Genomic DNA, 15,099 nt, shown 5'->3' with positions numbered 1-15,099 from the left:
CAGAGTAAATCTCTGAACACCCATAGAAACGAATTTATTAAATAACTCGACAGATGCAACTTTACGATCTAAATAATCGCAAAATAGAAAACTTGGAACTCGTCATATTGACGAGAGTCTGGTAATTGTATTGTCAGTCGAAAGAAACGCGTTGTTCTTCGATTTTGTGGCGCGTTCGCGCAATCCGATAGTTTTTCCGCGGCGTTTAAAGCTATGTGTCGTTATGGTAGCGAAACGGGCACACCGGGCAGGTAGAAAATAGGGGCCGTCGGACGATCTGTACACGATTTTCAAATACCGTGGTCAGCGTGTAACAACTATTATCAATGTCTGTTGCGGCTGCACTAATTGTGTGTTTTTAATGGGTTGCCCGTGCGCTGCCCCCCACGTCACAGGATCCCCGATCCAGGGGCGCGACTCAACCGGAAAATCGGTCTCTACCAGAGTGAGAGAGAGAGAGAGAGAGCGAGAGAGAGAGAGAGAGAGAGAGAGAGAGAGAGAGAGAGAGAGCCGTCGCCGGAAAAAGTTAAACGCCGATAGATCGCGGACGTTATAACGACGCATTGAGCCGGTTTCACACGCGATCACGTTCCTTGATCGTCACGGATCCTGATGCGCGTCGAGTGTCCCGATTCGCATTGATGAGCCGATTAACCGTAGGGCAATCAAACAACTATTAACGATGAATATTCTATGCTGCAAATTATCGGTTTTTCCCATCTTCGTGTCTCGATCCTGTTCATGTACAACGTACGATAAAACAACTGCGGAGTACGTGGAAATTTGAGGAAAGAAACTGTCACTTCTGCCTTGTGACATTTCACGTGCCAAATACGGAAAATATTTTGCGTACTGTTCTTCATGAAATCATGCCGTACAGTATATTTTAGATGACCTTCTTAACCCTCCACGGGCACACTTATTTCTGTCACCTTCTGTGGGCACACTGGGTCGTTTATGTCCAGGGATATTTTCTTTACTGTTTTCGGCTTTCAAACAATGTGAAAAAAATTCTTGGACACTTATCTAAGTCGCTATTTTAACCCTTAGCACTCGAGTGACGACTCCGAGGCGCCAATAAAAGTATTGTTTACAGTATTAAATTTGTTTGTATATTATACAATGAAATTAAAAAATCATAATTTCAAACTCCCACTGAAAAAGAATGATTTCAGTTCTACTGGGCGTATTGGTCCGACGGCTCTTGTATACATAGAATGGAAATATTCCAGGTTAGAAAAAATGTTTTGCTTTTCGAGTTAAAATACCTTCGAGTGCAAAGGGTTAATACTGTTACAGATAAAATATAAAAATTAACTTTTACCCGATCCTCATTTTTTTAAAGGGCAAATTTATTTGTGCGAATAGGATTGTTTTCACCACTTTCAATTTTTAAAGATAATTACGTCGATAACTGCGGATTTTTATGCAAAATAAAAATTATCTTTATTATTTGCAAGATGCAGGAGCTACACAGACATTTTTAATTTTTTAAAGTTACAATCAATACAAAAACATTTTGAAATTCATCAAAACATAAAATTCTTAACCTAAGCTCAATCCTCGGGTCCATGCTGTGACATACATCGTGTAGGGCAGGCCTGGGCAACTGCGACTCGAGCTCCTCGGTTAGGCGAGCTGACTAAGATCGTATAGCTCCGTTCGGCTTCGTCCAAGACTTTACTGTACTTTCACTGTTTTGTATACGATTGTCATATGTATTGTCATAAATGCATACAATCCGCAGTCTATTAACATTTATCGATTATCCGAACCGAGCAGTCAAACATAAAAGTTCGTATAATACATCAGTTACTTAATTAGAATGTTAAATTCAATCCCTATTGATTTGTGCAATCGCCTTAGACTGAACTATTTAGAATCATGCTGGGATACTGTGGACTTCAGACGTCAGGTGTTCGGATAATCGAGGTCGTACTGTACGTCCAAATTCCCACAATTTCCCAGATTGCTGCGTTTGCTTATACGTTTCGCTAATTCGTTGTTTTCCTGTTTGCTTTGTGCAGTATTAAGTTGGAGCTGGAGAAACTCGCCCAGGAGAAGACGGAGATGCAGCGTCACTACGTTATGGTGAGTTAGAATCCAATACTTCAGTAAATAACATGACAATGTCCCCCCTATTTTCTGCGCGCATCGAGCTATTTTTCTGTCTATCCGCTTTCGGAAGATTTTGCATAGAGAAAGCTATCTTTCTCGATATAGCCGATATGTCGCGATAAATTGCAACGAACGCGCGAAGAAGAAAAAAGTCGTTGGTCGGGATAGAAGAACTGAATTTGTGCCACGGGATATTGTGCCAACTGCGAGTATTTCCTTTTACGGAGAGGTTAGAAAGGAATTGGAAAAAAATGGACTCCTTAATAAACCGCATTTCCTGAAACCTGATTCCCGGACGATCTGAACGATGAAAGCCTGCTAGTAATTGATGCTTTTATTGCTCGAAGAAGTATCCGTGCAGCGTCTTAATTGGTCGTTAAAAAATATTTTCTTGTAAGTCTGTGCTGGAAACGTGACTCGAGCGAGACAGACGGTGAGAAGTCGTGTTCGTTCCCCGTATAAAAGAACTCTCATTGCATTTAGTATGTTTTACTTTAAATACGGGTGCTTGTTTAATTTTGTGCCCACAGGAGCAACGTCCTTCTTGCAGGCTTACACTATTAAATGTGCAATAAACAACGCAAAGATACCTCCAACACATGTAAATATCGTTGGAATTATTTGGTACCATTTTCCTTAGAAAAATTCCACGATTGTTGGTTAAAGTCCCATAAAAAAATTATTAAAAATGAAGAAGTTTTGTTATTGACCCGTATTATGTTTACACTCCTCGGCGATCGAGGCGTCTCGAGCTTCGTGTAGTGGGGATAATCCTGGGACAATTATAGGCTAGATACAGCGATTTTTCTGTATATGTCGCCAAGACCTGGATGAAAAACGTCGCGGAATTATCCCCACTACCGCGGGGTATACTGCGTGAGGGGCCACGAAGCTCGAGAGGACTTGGATGCCGAGGATTGTTAACATAACACGGCTCGGGTATGTCTCCTCGGAGATATATGTCGCCGGCAAAACCCGAGTTGTTCACACATATCGAGAATTCACTTTATTTTGGACATTTATCGAGTAGAGACTGTATTGTGTCCAATAAGAGGATCAACATTTATTTCAAAAATCTGTCAAACCGAAACGTGACATATAACGATTTGAGCGGATCTAGTCGTGATTGATATAAAAGGATCCAAGGGTTAAGAGAGAACTTAATTTTTTCTTGCGAGTTCAGAGGAAAAAGATTTGTTTGTTGTGTCTTCGATTTAGTTTCATATTCGAATACGGAGTTACATAAACGGTTTTATCAATTTTGATGTTACCGTCTAGAAAAACGTAGGAGCAGGATTGAAAATTATTCACAGCATCGTACGACGTATCAGTCACGATTGAAATTCCAAACAGTCTACGAGACCGTTCTCCGACATCGGGGAAAAAAAAAAAACGGAATTTATACGCATCCGCCGGTTAACCGATGTCACCGGCGACAAGCTGTTTAGTTTCCTCTATCCGCCAGTAAATCAGCGCGTATTTCTTAAATGGCGCGCTCATTTAAATACAGTAGCTCAGTTTTAATCTGTTGATTGCGACGGAATGGGAATATGTAAATCGCGGCGAAGGCGATAATTCAGAGATCCGGTAAAAAGGTGACGCGTGAGAATCCGTTTCTAGACGCGAACGATCTCTCAGCAAGATCCGACTCGGCTCGGCTCAGCTCGGTGTGGCACGGCCTCGGTAACCGAGACCGTCAGCTATCCAGCCGACCGAGCCGACCCGCCGAGCGGGTTCTTCGCGCGTATTTCTTCGTGGTCTCTCGCGCTACCATCTCCTTTTCAGTCGTTCCCGGTGCTATACGCGCGCACAGGTGTGCGAGCCCGTCCGTGTATACATGGCTGGCAGCGATGCCGCGGCTTACTTTCGCCCGTAGATCTTCATTATTGCGGCGCAACGTCACCGGTGTATGCGTCTTCATTAGCAAGAGATACAACGCCGCCGCGCGACCGGGTATAAACCGACTCAAGTCGCATTCGACTCCTATGGAGAAGGTCGCGGGTCGTCGGCGGAGCGGCGTGAAAAGACGCCTTTGAATCTACACGGCACGCATACGCTGCAGATCGAGGACCCCTCTCTACCGATGCCGATCAAACGAACTATAGTCCCGCGCGATCGCCACGCCCTCCCGCCCGCTTCTACACTCCCACTCGAAAAGATACAATTAGGTTGGAATGAAAGTTCGTCACGTTTTCTTTATTGTTACGTGAATTATATTAAGTTGTTGCATGTGAAATGTCCGATTTTTCAAAAAAGAAAAGAATGTTCTTTTTTCTAAAAAAGATAGTACTATTACGATCTACAGGTTCGTTATACGCAATTGTAAGCTGATCTTCAAGATCTTAACTTTTACAGTGATTTCCCTATATATGTCGCCAAGGCCTGGGTCATTAACGTCGCGAAATTATCCCCACTACCCTGTGAGGAGCCTCGGACGCCGAGGAGTGAAAACTCCTGGACGATATATGTCGCTGGCAAGACTTGTGTTGTAGACATATATCGAGGATTCTATAGGTGTATTGGTACGGTTCATTTAACAAGTCCATCATTTATCTATCATTTATCAACTGCTAAACGATGCTGTTTTTAAAATCCATCAATGGTTTTCTAAAAAACGTTTCTACATCAGGACAATGGCAGAAAATACATTTTTGTAGTATCGACAAAGGATCGTGTCATCCATGCACGATCAACAAATACGATAGACATTCCCCTCCACGTTTTTCCTTAAAAAATTAATATTTTTGTCGGAGAAGATTTTTCAAGCCGTAAATCCGCGTGATATATTGAACGTCAGCTGTAATAGCGAACGTATTAATGAGATGGTAAATTATTCATTGGTGTATCTGGAATCAAAATTTATTTTTAACAGGATTGCCCATAAACGGAGTGGCTGAAACGATCGTAGAAATTGCTTCTTTAATTCTTGTTACTTAAACTTTTAGAGCTACCGTATAGTCGGCTAATAGTTCGCCACCACGCCGGCGGAACTGTCACCAAGCATTTATGACTGCGCATAAACTCATAAGCCTATTCGCACCGAAGTCATAAACCGAAAGTAACGTCTTTTTAACGATGCAGGGTTCTTTGACCGTGTTGCACCCTATGGAAACTTAAAAGGTTCGCTCGAACACATAAAAAGATGGCGCGTAGTTTTCGTTATCAATTTATTAGTTTCCTTCTGTCGCTACGGTTCTACAGGATGTCGTAAAACACGACTGCACTTTTCAAGAGGGATACAGCACGAATAAAAATTCTATCTATTACCCCCCTTCAAATTATGTGATTCCCTAATTCTTTATTTGCTACGAAGGAGTCATAAATAGTACAATTGTATTATCAATTCCACGCGTCTGACACTCTACACATCTACAGTCACGCCACACGTCCGATTTCCTGACCTAATTCCCAAAAAAATTTGAATTTCAAACCCGTTCGCAGCAGATTCAAATGGCTGACCAGCCGTGTGAAGTATGCGATTCATAATTTTCCCGAGCTTCCTCGGACCTTGTACCCTTCCGAGTCGCGACAAAGATTCAGGAAACACAAAGTCTAATGAACATGATTTTACGTGTCGATTGACGTGTTGCAATGACGCGCTACTCGCCGTGGTTGAAGAGGAAGCCGAGGGGAAAAAGAAAGAAAATTAAGATCTCCGATTCGCCGGGGCCTGGAATGTAGGGGGGGGGGGAGAGCAAACAAAAGGAATCGGCCGATCGTTAGAGTTTATTGTCTTTCGGTCGGCGTTGCAGTTATCGTGGACGCACGGTAATTTATAGGCCACACTTCGTGGCCGCGTTCGATGCAAATGACTTCATACAAAATGCACGGCGGGCCGGTTGCGTGGACGTGGCACTTCCGTCGATTCACGCACCACGAAGATTAATCGGCCGATCGCGACGGCCGTGTACGAACGCGCGTACGGGACGCTCGACGCTGTCTGCCTGCGCCGATCGATCGATCTTCTTCCGAGACGATCGTTCTTTTTCCACGGTGATTCCTCGCACGATCCGCGCGCGGCTCGTTTTACGCGTTGCATTTCAATCCGCGCGGCCCAGCCCGGCCCGGCCCGACACGGCACGGCGCGAGCCGTATCGTCCATCTGCCATTTTCTATGAAGCCGTTCAATCCGGGGCTCGTTTGAAAAAAAAATCTTTCGCTCCTCCTCCGCCCCCTAGATCGCCCCATTCGATTCGTTTGTCACTCGCGGCGGGCCGATGAATCGGCGAGAAAAATACGCGTCAATCGGTTCGCAGAATCGCAGACCGCTGCGAGAGAACCGCTCGCGCACACACGGTCATTTATTATTACCCGGACCGTGTCATATTACATCGTTTTGTCATTCATGATTAATCATCGACGCAACAAGAATTTATTGTATTGGCTCCGATTCGCCGCAGCAACAGGTACACTTGTCGAACATACGCGTCCGTCCGAACGTAGTATCGAGTCGCTCGTAAACGCGCTCCTAATGAATCGGTTCGCGCGCCGCCATCGCTGCGATGATTCGGCTGGATCAGTGACAAGGCCCGATCATTAATGAGGCGCAACTATTTGGTCGTTGCGGGGCCAGTGTGGCGGTGCAATCATTACATCTTGGGAGGGAAAAAAGATTTCTTTAGATTTGCATAATTTGTACGGAGGTTGTACTAAAAATCCGACAATAATTACAAAAATTACAGAAGCTTCACGGTTTTAATAAAAAAAAAAACTAACCTAATAAAAAAAAATATTGTAAATGGCAAAAGAAGTCAAAATCTGTGGTACAACTTCTAAAGAAAAGCATAAGGAACGAAATAAGCATTGGATGGACAAGATTAGTCAATTAGTTAGCGAGTTATATTGTTTAAATCTTAGCCCATAATGACCCAGCTGATTTATAACTTTCAACCTAGGTCAGGTCATATTTTCACAATTACTTGAATAGTCGAGCAGTCGAGTGACGTTTCTGGAGCATTGAATCAAAGTAGTGAACTCAAAAATTTATTTCTATTTTATATTTTTTTAATAATTGCAAGTAATGATAGATATGTTCGTTCTATACAGTAGTTCTAAGAAATTGGTCATCGTTTTAAGAACTGTCAAATGTCCATCCCTTCCTTTTTTAATTTACAATTTATTTTTTCAGTTCATATAAACCCAATCCTTGAATTGAAAAAAGTTATTTTTTCTATTCACACTAAACCTACCCAGCACAAAACATATAAAAGTGAAACGCCTGACAGGGGGGAGAAGATTGAATTTACTTAATCTTTGTACGATTTTCATTTTAATATGTGCTTAAACAAAGAGGTCAATTCAGTAGTGTCTCATGAAAACGTTTTTATAATTTCAACAATTGTGAAATAGAAAATCGGTCATTATGACCGTGGTAGGTTTAGCGTTAAAAGCGTGAAACTGTTAGGGATTAGCAAAGGATTGTATTGTTTTTAAGTAAGATATCGTGCATATTCATTTTATTTAAAATATCTGCTAGTTTCCACAACGATTTCTGGAAGACAATACACCTTTTAAGGCAATGAGATTGATGCTCCATTTTCACACTTCCTCGACATTAATGAATCATACGTATGCCGGGATAGATCGTGTTGAATCGATCTAAATAAATCAAAATCAGATATGTAACTAGGTAGCTATGTACGTAGATTGTGGAGGAGTTTTCCATTCTAACACCAATAATGTTTTTTAAATCGCAATAGCAGTGTCGGGTCCGGCATCATCACGAAGAAGTACAGTGTTTTCTCGATATATGTCCACAATATCTAGCCGATAAAAGTCCCAGAACTATCCCCACTGCCGAGGCCTCTAGAGAATAGTATCTCCTGGCCGATATATGTCCCTGGCCAGATCCGTGTTATGGACATACAGTGACTCACGAAAGTATTTGAACACTTACCATGAAATACTTTATTTATTATAATAAGTATATTATACAATACTTACAGAAACATTAGTAGCGTTGTAAATTGGTATGACTCTCTAGATTGTACAGGCCAAGTTTCAAGTGAATCGAAATTCTTTTCAATCGGTATAATCCAAAATCATATTACGCTGTCGCTTAATATGCGTGAACAAATTTTAACGTTGTGAGCGAGCACCTTTTTAAATTATAGAGCTTCGTAAAAAGAAAAAAAAAAACGAAGTTACTACAGTTCGCGATAATTTCCACTTATTTGCGTTCGGACGAACCATTGCGAGCGGCTCTGATATATGTATTCGAGAAGTTAATAGCCGAGTTTACATCTCACTAAGCTGCAGCGACCGCTCGAATGGAAACGGAGCTTTAGCGGAGAAGCATTACCGTACTTCTTCTCGTTTCTGCGGAATGTAACCTTAATTAACTCCGGGATCGAATCGATACTCGTTAGGTGGCGCCGTAAAAAGAAAAGAAGGTAAATAAACGGCGCGGAACGCGAATTGTCTTGCTTAATTCTTCGCTGGATGTCCTGTTGCTCCGTTTTTCCCCCCGATGGGATCACGTTCATTTCGCAGCTGGCGCCGCTTACGGTCGTTTCGAGGCGCTTTCGTGTTCGCGCACAACCGCGAGCAAGTGCCCCGCCTCGGTATTTTATATTCCGCGAGTAGGTACATAAACCGGAGGATTTCGGATTTTTTCACGCGGAAAAGCCTCCGGAGCCCGGGAGCCCAGCATCATTTTGCAGGCGTTTCACGAACCGATGCGACCGGCCCGTTCCGTCGAATCGGATTCTCGCGCGCAAAGACGCGGATTTCGCTCCCGATACGGAACTAAACGCGCGTTCTGCGGCGTTGCTCGCGAGGAGGATGCTCCGTACGACGTCGTTATACGATGATATTGCTTGGCCACGGGGCATTACGCTTTTATGGCTCTTTCATGTAATTGTCGAGCTCGTGAACTTTTACGAGCGAGAACCGCGCGGAAGAGATCGCCTTGAAGCGCGTCGTCCGGTGCGGTTTCTGCCGCGCGGTGCATTGACTCCCGATGCCTCTGACTAGCTGCAGTTTGCGACGACCGCGCCGTTGTTTATTCATTCGATGCCAAGCCGAGAAGTTTCTTTCTTTTCACGAATAAACGTAGAACTTTCTTCTCGCTGACGTCCCTTCCGAGTCTCTTGCCTGCGAATCACTTTGGTTCATCTTTTATTTGACGCCGAACACGTGCGCCTGTCATCTCGCAATTTACTTAACCCTTAATTTACCGAATATCTGAAAAGTTTTTACAATTTGAGCTAACTTTTTTAAATACTTCATTTGTGTGCAAATCAACACCCTATAGCAGAATTTTCAGTATAAGTCATCACTAGACTGCGGATTTTATGCATTCATGACAAAAATGAGTAGGTGTAATTTATAACAGTAACAACGTTAGAAATATTTAAAGATACTGTTATATTATTTTCGGTCTATTAAACATAGTCGAAAAGAAATTCAATTTTTATGTCACCCCAGTTTGTTGCAACCCAGATAGACAGTTTTTATTTTCCATAGAGATCCGCTGTCTAGTCGTCATCAAGGTCATTAATTACATGGAAAATAATTTTTGACTTCGAGGCCCCAACCATGAAATTAATTTTATAACATGGGCTCATAAAGTTCATAACATATCAAATTTTACATTATACATAACTTACCAAAATGCAAAACAAATTAAGTATTTTATATATGCATTCACATGGACGATTTTCAGTCTTCTAGAATCCATCCTAGCGTCCATCTTGGCCTTATATCATCTTACATACTTGTCTCTAGCAAGCCTCTAAAGAGAAATATGCTTGTGCTGCCATCTAACAATTGAAGAACGAACTTCATAGAAGTGGACTTCAAAGGCCCAATGGGTCTCAAACGGGACTTATAAGTCCCGTCAGTAAATAAAGGGTCCAAGATAGTCATATTCGTTCTGCACAGTTTTGTTAGTACACGGCATAGTCAGAGACTTCTCGATTTCCTTCCTTTGAATTATTCGAAGGGGTTATTCTTATTTTGGAAGCCGTTTCTTCCCCAATTGTCATGAATTCAGGAGTTCAAATTGAGCTTTCTGCATTAAGCTTTTGCACACACGCGGTTAGGGATACTTGAAGTACAGTAAAGTCTTGATCTAAGCCGTGCAGAGCTACACGATCTTAGTCAGCTCGCCTATCCCCTCCACTGGGTGGCATACTGCTGCCTCGGTCGCCCAGTAATGAAATCCGATACCGGATCATGTGTATCGTTGTGAACCACTACAAATCCAATTACGAAACTTCTTTATTTTTCATTATTATTTTACGGGGGACTTTCGCCAACTTATTCGTGGCATTTTTCTGACTAAAATGACACTAAACACGATATAATTTGAACTGTATTTAGTGGTTCAATTGACGGTATGTAAAAAATAGTAGCCATACACGATGTATGTCACAGCACGGTCCCGATGATCGGTCTTAGATCAAGACTTTACTGTACCTAAGTTACGTCTTTACAGTAAGTATTATAAAATAATGAGTTATGATTCGTAGTCTGATAACTAGACTACGGATTTTATGCATGTGCGACACAAACGAGTAGGCGAATTTTGAAATGATAGAAAGGAGTGATCTGTTTTCAAAAATTCACAGTCCACTAGCAATTGATACACCACCCGTGTTATGACATAGACTGCGGACCTTTACGCAAAATAAAAATTCTTCGCTTGAATTGCAACGAACCGCGGCAAAATAAAAATTGATTTGCCTCTTTAACAGGTTCGACATGTTAAAAATTATATAACCACGGTTCGAAATTCTTCTAACGTTTGTACCGATTCGTATTCTTCCCACCCATCTTCGGGATAAATGCATAAAATCCGCAATCTAGTAATGACACCGATATTAAAAATTCGATGTAAGATGAAACGTTGAACGTCGAAGGCGCAGAATGGTGGACGATCTCCTTTACGAGCGCGAATGAGTTTCGTATTAACGCGGTGTTTGGACTAGATAAAAGACGGGTCGGGGGACAGTCTGAAATTTTACGTCCGCGGTTATGCCGTCGAAAAAGCTTGGCGCGGAGTTACGGGGTTTGATGGTCACCCGGGAGTACCCCATTAAATTTCAACGGTCGAGGATTTTATGCGTCCGAGGCGTCGTCGTAGGGATTACCGCGAAAATTTCGCTGCAGGATACGGCGATGAGTTAATAGAATCGCGCGCCGTGAACGACCACAGTTCGGGTCGTTAACACCGCTAACGCCGTGTCCAGCGTCTAGTGCCACGGAGTTTATGCAATCGTTGCAACACGCGAGCACCGCCGCCGTGCACCTTCCGGCCTGAAATTGGCCCGTCCGTGTACGCTCCGTCCCGTGCTCAGAATCCAAAAGCGATTCGCTTTGATGAGGTCGGTTTCGGCTTCCCTGCGGTCCGCGAAGATTATTAGTTAATTGTTAGAGAATAGGAAACGATTAGTTGCAATTTCTCGTAATTACGAGCGCATTACGCCGCGTAATGGATCGCTCGGGACCAGCTACGTAATTATAGGGACTCGCGGCGATGATTCCCAGGAAGTTCCATTGGTTAGCGATTGCTCTTGTTTTTCCCCCTCTCCCCGCGCGCAATCGCAAGATTGTAGCCACTCACGTTTGATTATGGTCATGGTAAACGCACGCGTGGAAGCCGGAATGAAACGTGCCTGCCCCGCTGACGTGTACCCGGGACGCGATTCCGGAAACTCTGAATTGCATACTTTTGATTTTTTGTTTCGTATGCGAAAGAAAAATTGTTTACATGTGTTACAGGTAATAGAAGTCACTTAGGAATTTCTCTCTTGCTTTCTTTGACAATTGTAGCAGGTCGACTAGCAATTTCGTGAATTCTTTTAATCGTTTTACCGTTTTAAATTGCATTTTGGTTAAACTTCACTTTCTAGGACCAAACATTTTTTACTTTTTTTAAATATAACTCTGTAGATCTTGACGAGAAAATGTCAGAAATCGAAGTTTTAAGGTGAGGAATTCACTGGTTAGAAAGTTACGCGTGCTTGAAGTCGAGCGATTTTTATCATAAATGAAAAACGAAAACTCGCAATACGTCTATCTTCTTGTGTTTAATGCAGAATGAATTTTAGTAGTTATCGATTTCTGCCAGTGAGTCTTGCCAGAATATTTTTAATCTTTTCGCGCCGATCTTTTCGTCACGTTTCCCGCTTACAAAGAAAATTCGGTTACAATAGATTTCACATGCGATCCATGATCCAACGACCACTATGCTAATATCAAAGCGTAGCGGGATTCGATGATCTTCATCGGTAGATGGTTTGAGGGCGGAGGGGGGATCCGAGGGGTGCGGGGAGGACACGCATCAGTCTAGTTTTGGAGTGTTTTTCTTGATTAAATCAAGGAGAGGCGAAATCGAGGGCAAAATTTACAAGTTGTACCCGGCTGGTAGGCCCCTTTAACGTAAGGGTGTGTTCGCAACAGGGTCCGCTCCATCCGGAGATAGATAAAAAGGGGGATAAGAGCTCGTGAAAGGGACGAGGCGGCTGAGAGAGCGAGGGTCCATTAGTCTTGCGTATCTCGTCACGCCAGAGATACCGATCGCGATCGATATCGGTCGTTTATTCGAGAATGAAAGCGTCGACTCGCTCGCAGAGCCAAAGGGATTGCGATTCGAGGGTCGTCGATGGTATTCCACGCCATTCTCGGTTCGATTCACAATTTTTTAAGTAAGGGATTCCGCGCGGACGGATCCTGCAGATTTATATTTCAAACGGATCGCGTGCGCTACCAAAAGCAGGATTTTACGAATTATTCCTACCGCCGCTATATAGGTATTTATTTTTCTTCTGTATCCAGCGGTATATTCTTCTAATGGAGAAATCCTGAAGTTATAAACGTTTCGTGTCATATATGTGCCCATAATTATGAAAGTGGTCTAAGTCAAAATTGAAAAAAAAATGAGTTTATCAGTTATTTCACACCACATTATTTTAAAATTAATTTATTCAATGTAATTTTTACGATATCGTCAAAAATGAACCATTAGATAGTGATTGTAATTTCAACATTATATGCAATTCATTTAGTGTTAATTATGAAAGTGGTCTAAGTCAAAAATCAAACACGTAATAGCTTACAGTGATGCTTGTTCAGGCCAAAATCGTAACGTTAAAGTAGCATTGGCGTGGATGAAAATTGCTCGGTCATCAAATAATAATATTGAAACGGTAGACCACAAATTTTTGGTATCGGGTCATTCCTTTCTACCGAATGACCGTGATTTTGGGTTGATAGAAATGAAAATAAAAAAAGCAAATTACTTATACAACCCTGAGCAGTATTATGAATTCATAGAAAAGTGTAGAAGAAGAAATACGTTTTCGATAAAACGAATGTCGCAGCCGGATTTTATTTCAACGAAATCACTAGAAGAGTCAATAACAAGAAGAGTAAAAAATACCGCGGGCGAATCTCTCTCTTGGCTGCAAATTCAATGGATGAGATTCTTGAAAAATGAATCTTATAAATTATTCTATAAACTTCTTTAGATGATTCTAAATTCCACGTTCTGGATCTTTCACCTAAAAGAGGAAGACCAAAAATATACAGAAATATTAAATTACTTCCATTATGCACCACCACTAGACCAGTAACGGAAGAGAAACATAAAGATATTATGTGTTTACTACTATACATCCCTCCAGTTTTTCAGGAACATTTTAAGAATCTTAAAAACTCGAAATGATAAAAATGGATTACTTTTTAAAAATAATTAATAAATGTTCATGAATTATTTCGTTAAAATTATTGTTTCAAATAAAACTCATAGTTCTTTATTGCTCTAAGTCATTTATAGGACATTCAGTTAATTTTGAAAATGGTCTGTCAGTTCAAACTTTAAAAACAACATTTTCGTATTAAATTCACACAAAATTTCATATTCATAATAAATTTCCATTAATCAAGACTAATAAAATTATAAATTAAAATGCCGCATAATGTAAAAATATGTTTTAATTTATTCAAATGCAATTCATTAAATATCTCGAAACAAGAAATATATGACTTAGACCACTTCCATAATTATGGGTACATATGTATAGATAGATTATCGCAAATAATTGTTGAAGTAGAATCGGAAATTATAATGATTCCCTGCAATTTTTTTTATTAGTTTCGATTTTTGGTATCAGTCAGATGGTATCAGATTTGTATCAGATTGTCAGTTTGGTATCAGATTTGGTTTCACTCGAGTGTTCTCACCTACTTAGCGAATGAACCACTACCAGTCGATGAATCGTTAACGTCGTCCTTTCTATCCAGCAGAGTTTCATCACGATGGTATATCCCGCCCTGAAGTATTTTCATTTTTTTGACGACGTTCAGCTCGAAATCTCTTCGTCGAGAACTTCCTCTAAAAGAAGGAATCTTTGAAATTCTTAATACAAATGGAAAGCGGAGATCCAATTCATTCGCACAAAAATTCAATACCTGGTGAAGATACGATGTTGTCAGTTAACTTTTAGGAAAAAGACATCCGAGATTATAATCGTGGTAGTTGTCCACCTCAATTGCAATCGTGAAACGTTTCTGCTTTCAATGATTTCTTTATGAGACTTCTACCAACATGCTCGCGACATTTTTCTGATCGAAAAGACACCAAACACGACACGATTTGGATTATGTTTACTTGCTTTATTGACGATACAGTAAAACCTCCACTATCCGAACCGGCGATATTGCAAGCAGACACGAATTACAAACAACACAATTTATTGTACAAATCAGATAATTATTTTTAATTTAAATTCAAATATCAGTTCGGATAATCGAGGTTCCACGAAATCGTCAATTAAACATGATCGAAATTGTATCGTGTTTGGTGTCAATTTAATCAGAAAAATGTCAGAAATCTGTCGGTGAAAGTATCATAAAAGAATAGTTAAAATAGAGTTTTAAGTTTTATCATTGCACCTCATGAATAATTGATTGTTGATAATTATCGTGCACCTCTGTGTCGCATATGTACACATATCGAGACGTTACCGTACTTTG

General features: G+C 41.2%; 1 protein-coding gene across 2 annotated transcripts in view; it reads left to right on the top strand.

Moving 5' to 3' along the window:
• LOC143353978 (protein groucho) overlaps positions 1-15,099 on the top strand; it is a 226,791-nt gene that overhangs the window by 69,359 nt on the left and 142,333 nt on the right. For both annotated transcript variants that reach the window (XM_076787617.1, XM_076787616.1), the window contains exon 3: positions 2,028-2,091. In XM_076787617.1, coding sequence (XP_076643732.1) covers positions 2,028-2,091 — 64 coding nt within the window. The remainder of the gene's footprint in view (positions 1-2,027; positions 2,092-15,099) is intronic.

This window comes from Halictus rubicundus, chromosome 5 (genome assembly GCF_050948215.1).
Source record: "Halictus rubicundus isolate RS-2024b chromosome 5, iyHalRubi1_principal, whole genome shotgun sequence".
In the NCBI taxonomy this organism is placed as follows: Eukaryota; Metazoa; Arthropoda; class Insecta; order Hymenoptera; family Halictidae; genus Halictus; species Halictus rubicundus.
This window is presented reverse-complemented; position numbering and strand designations above follow the sequence as displayed.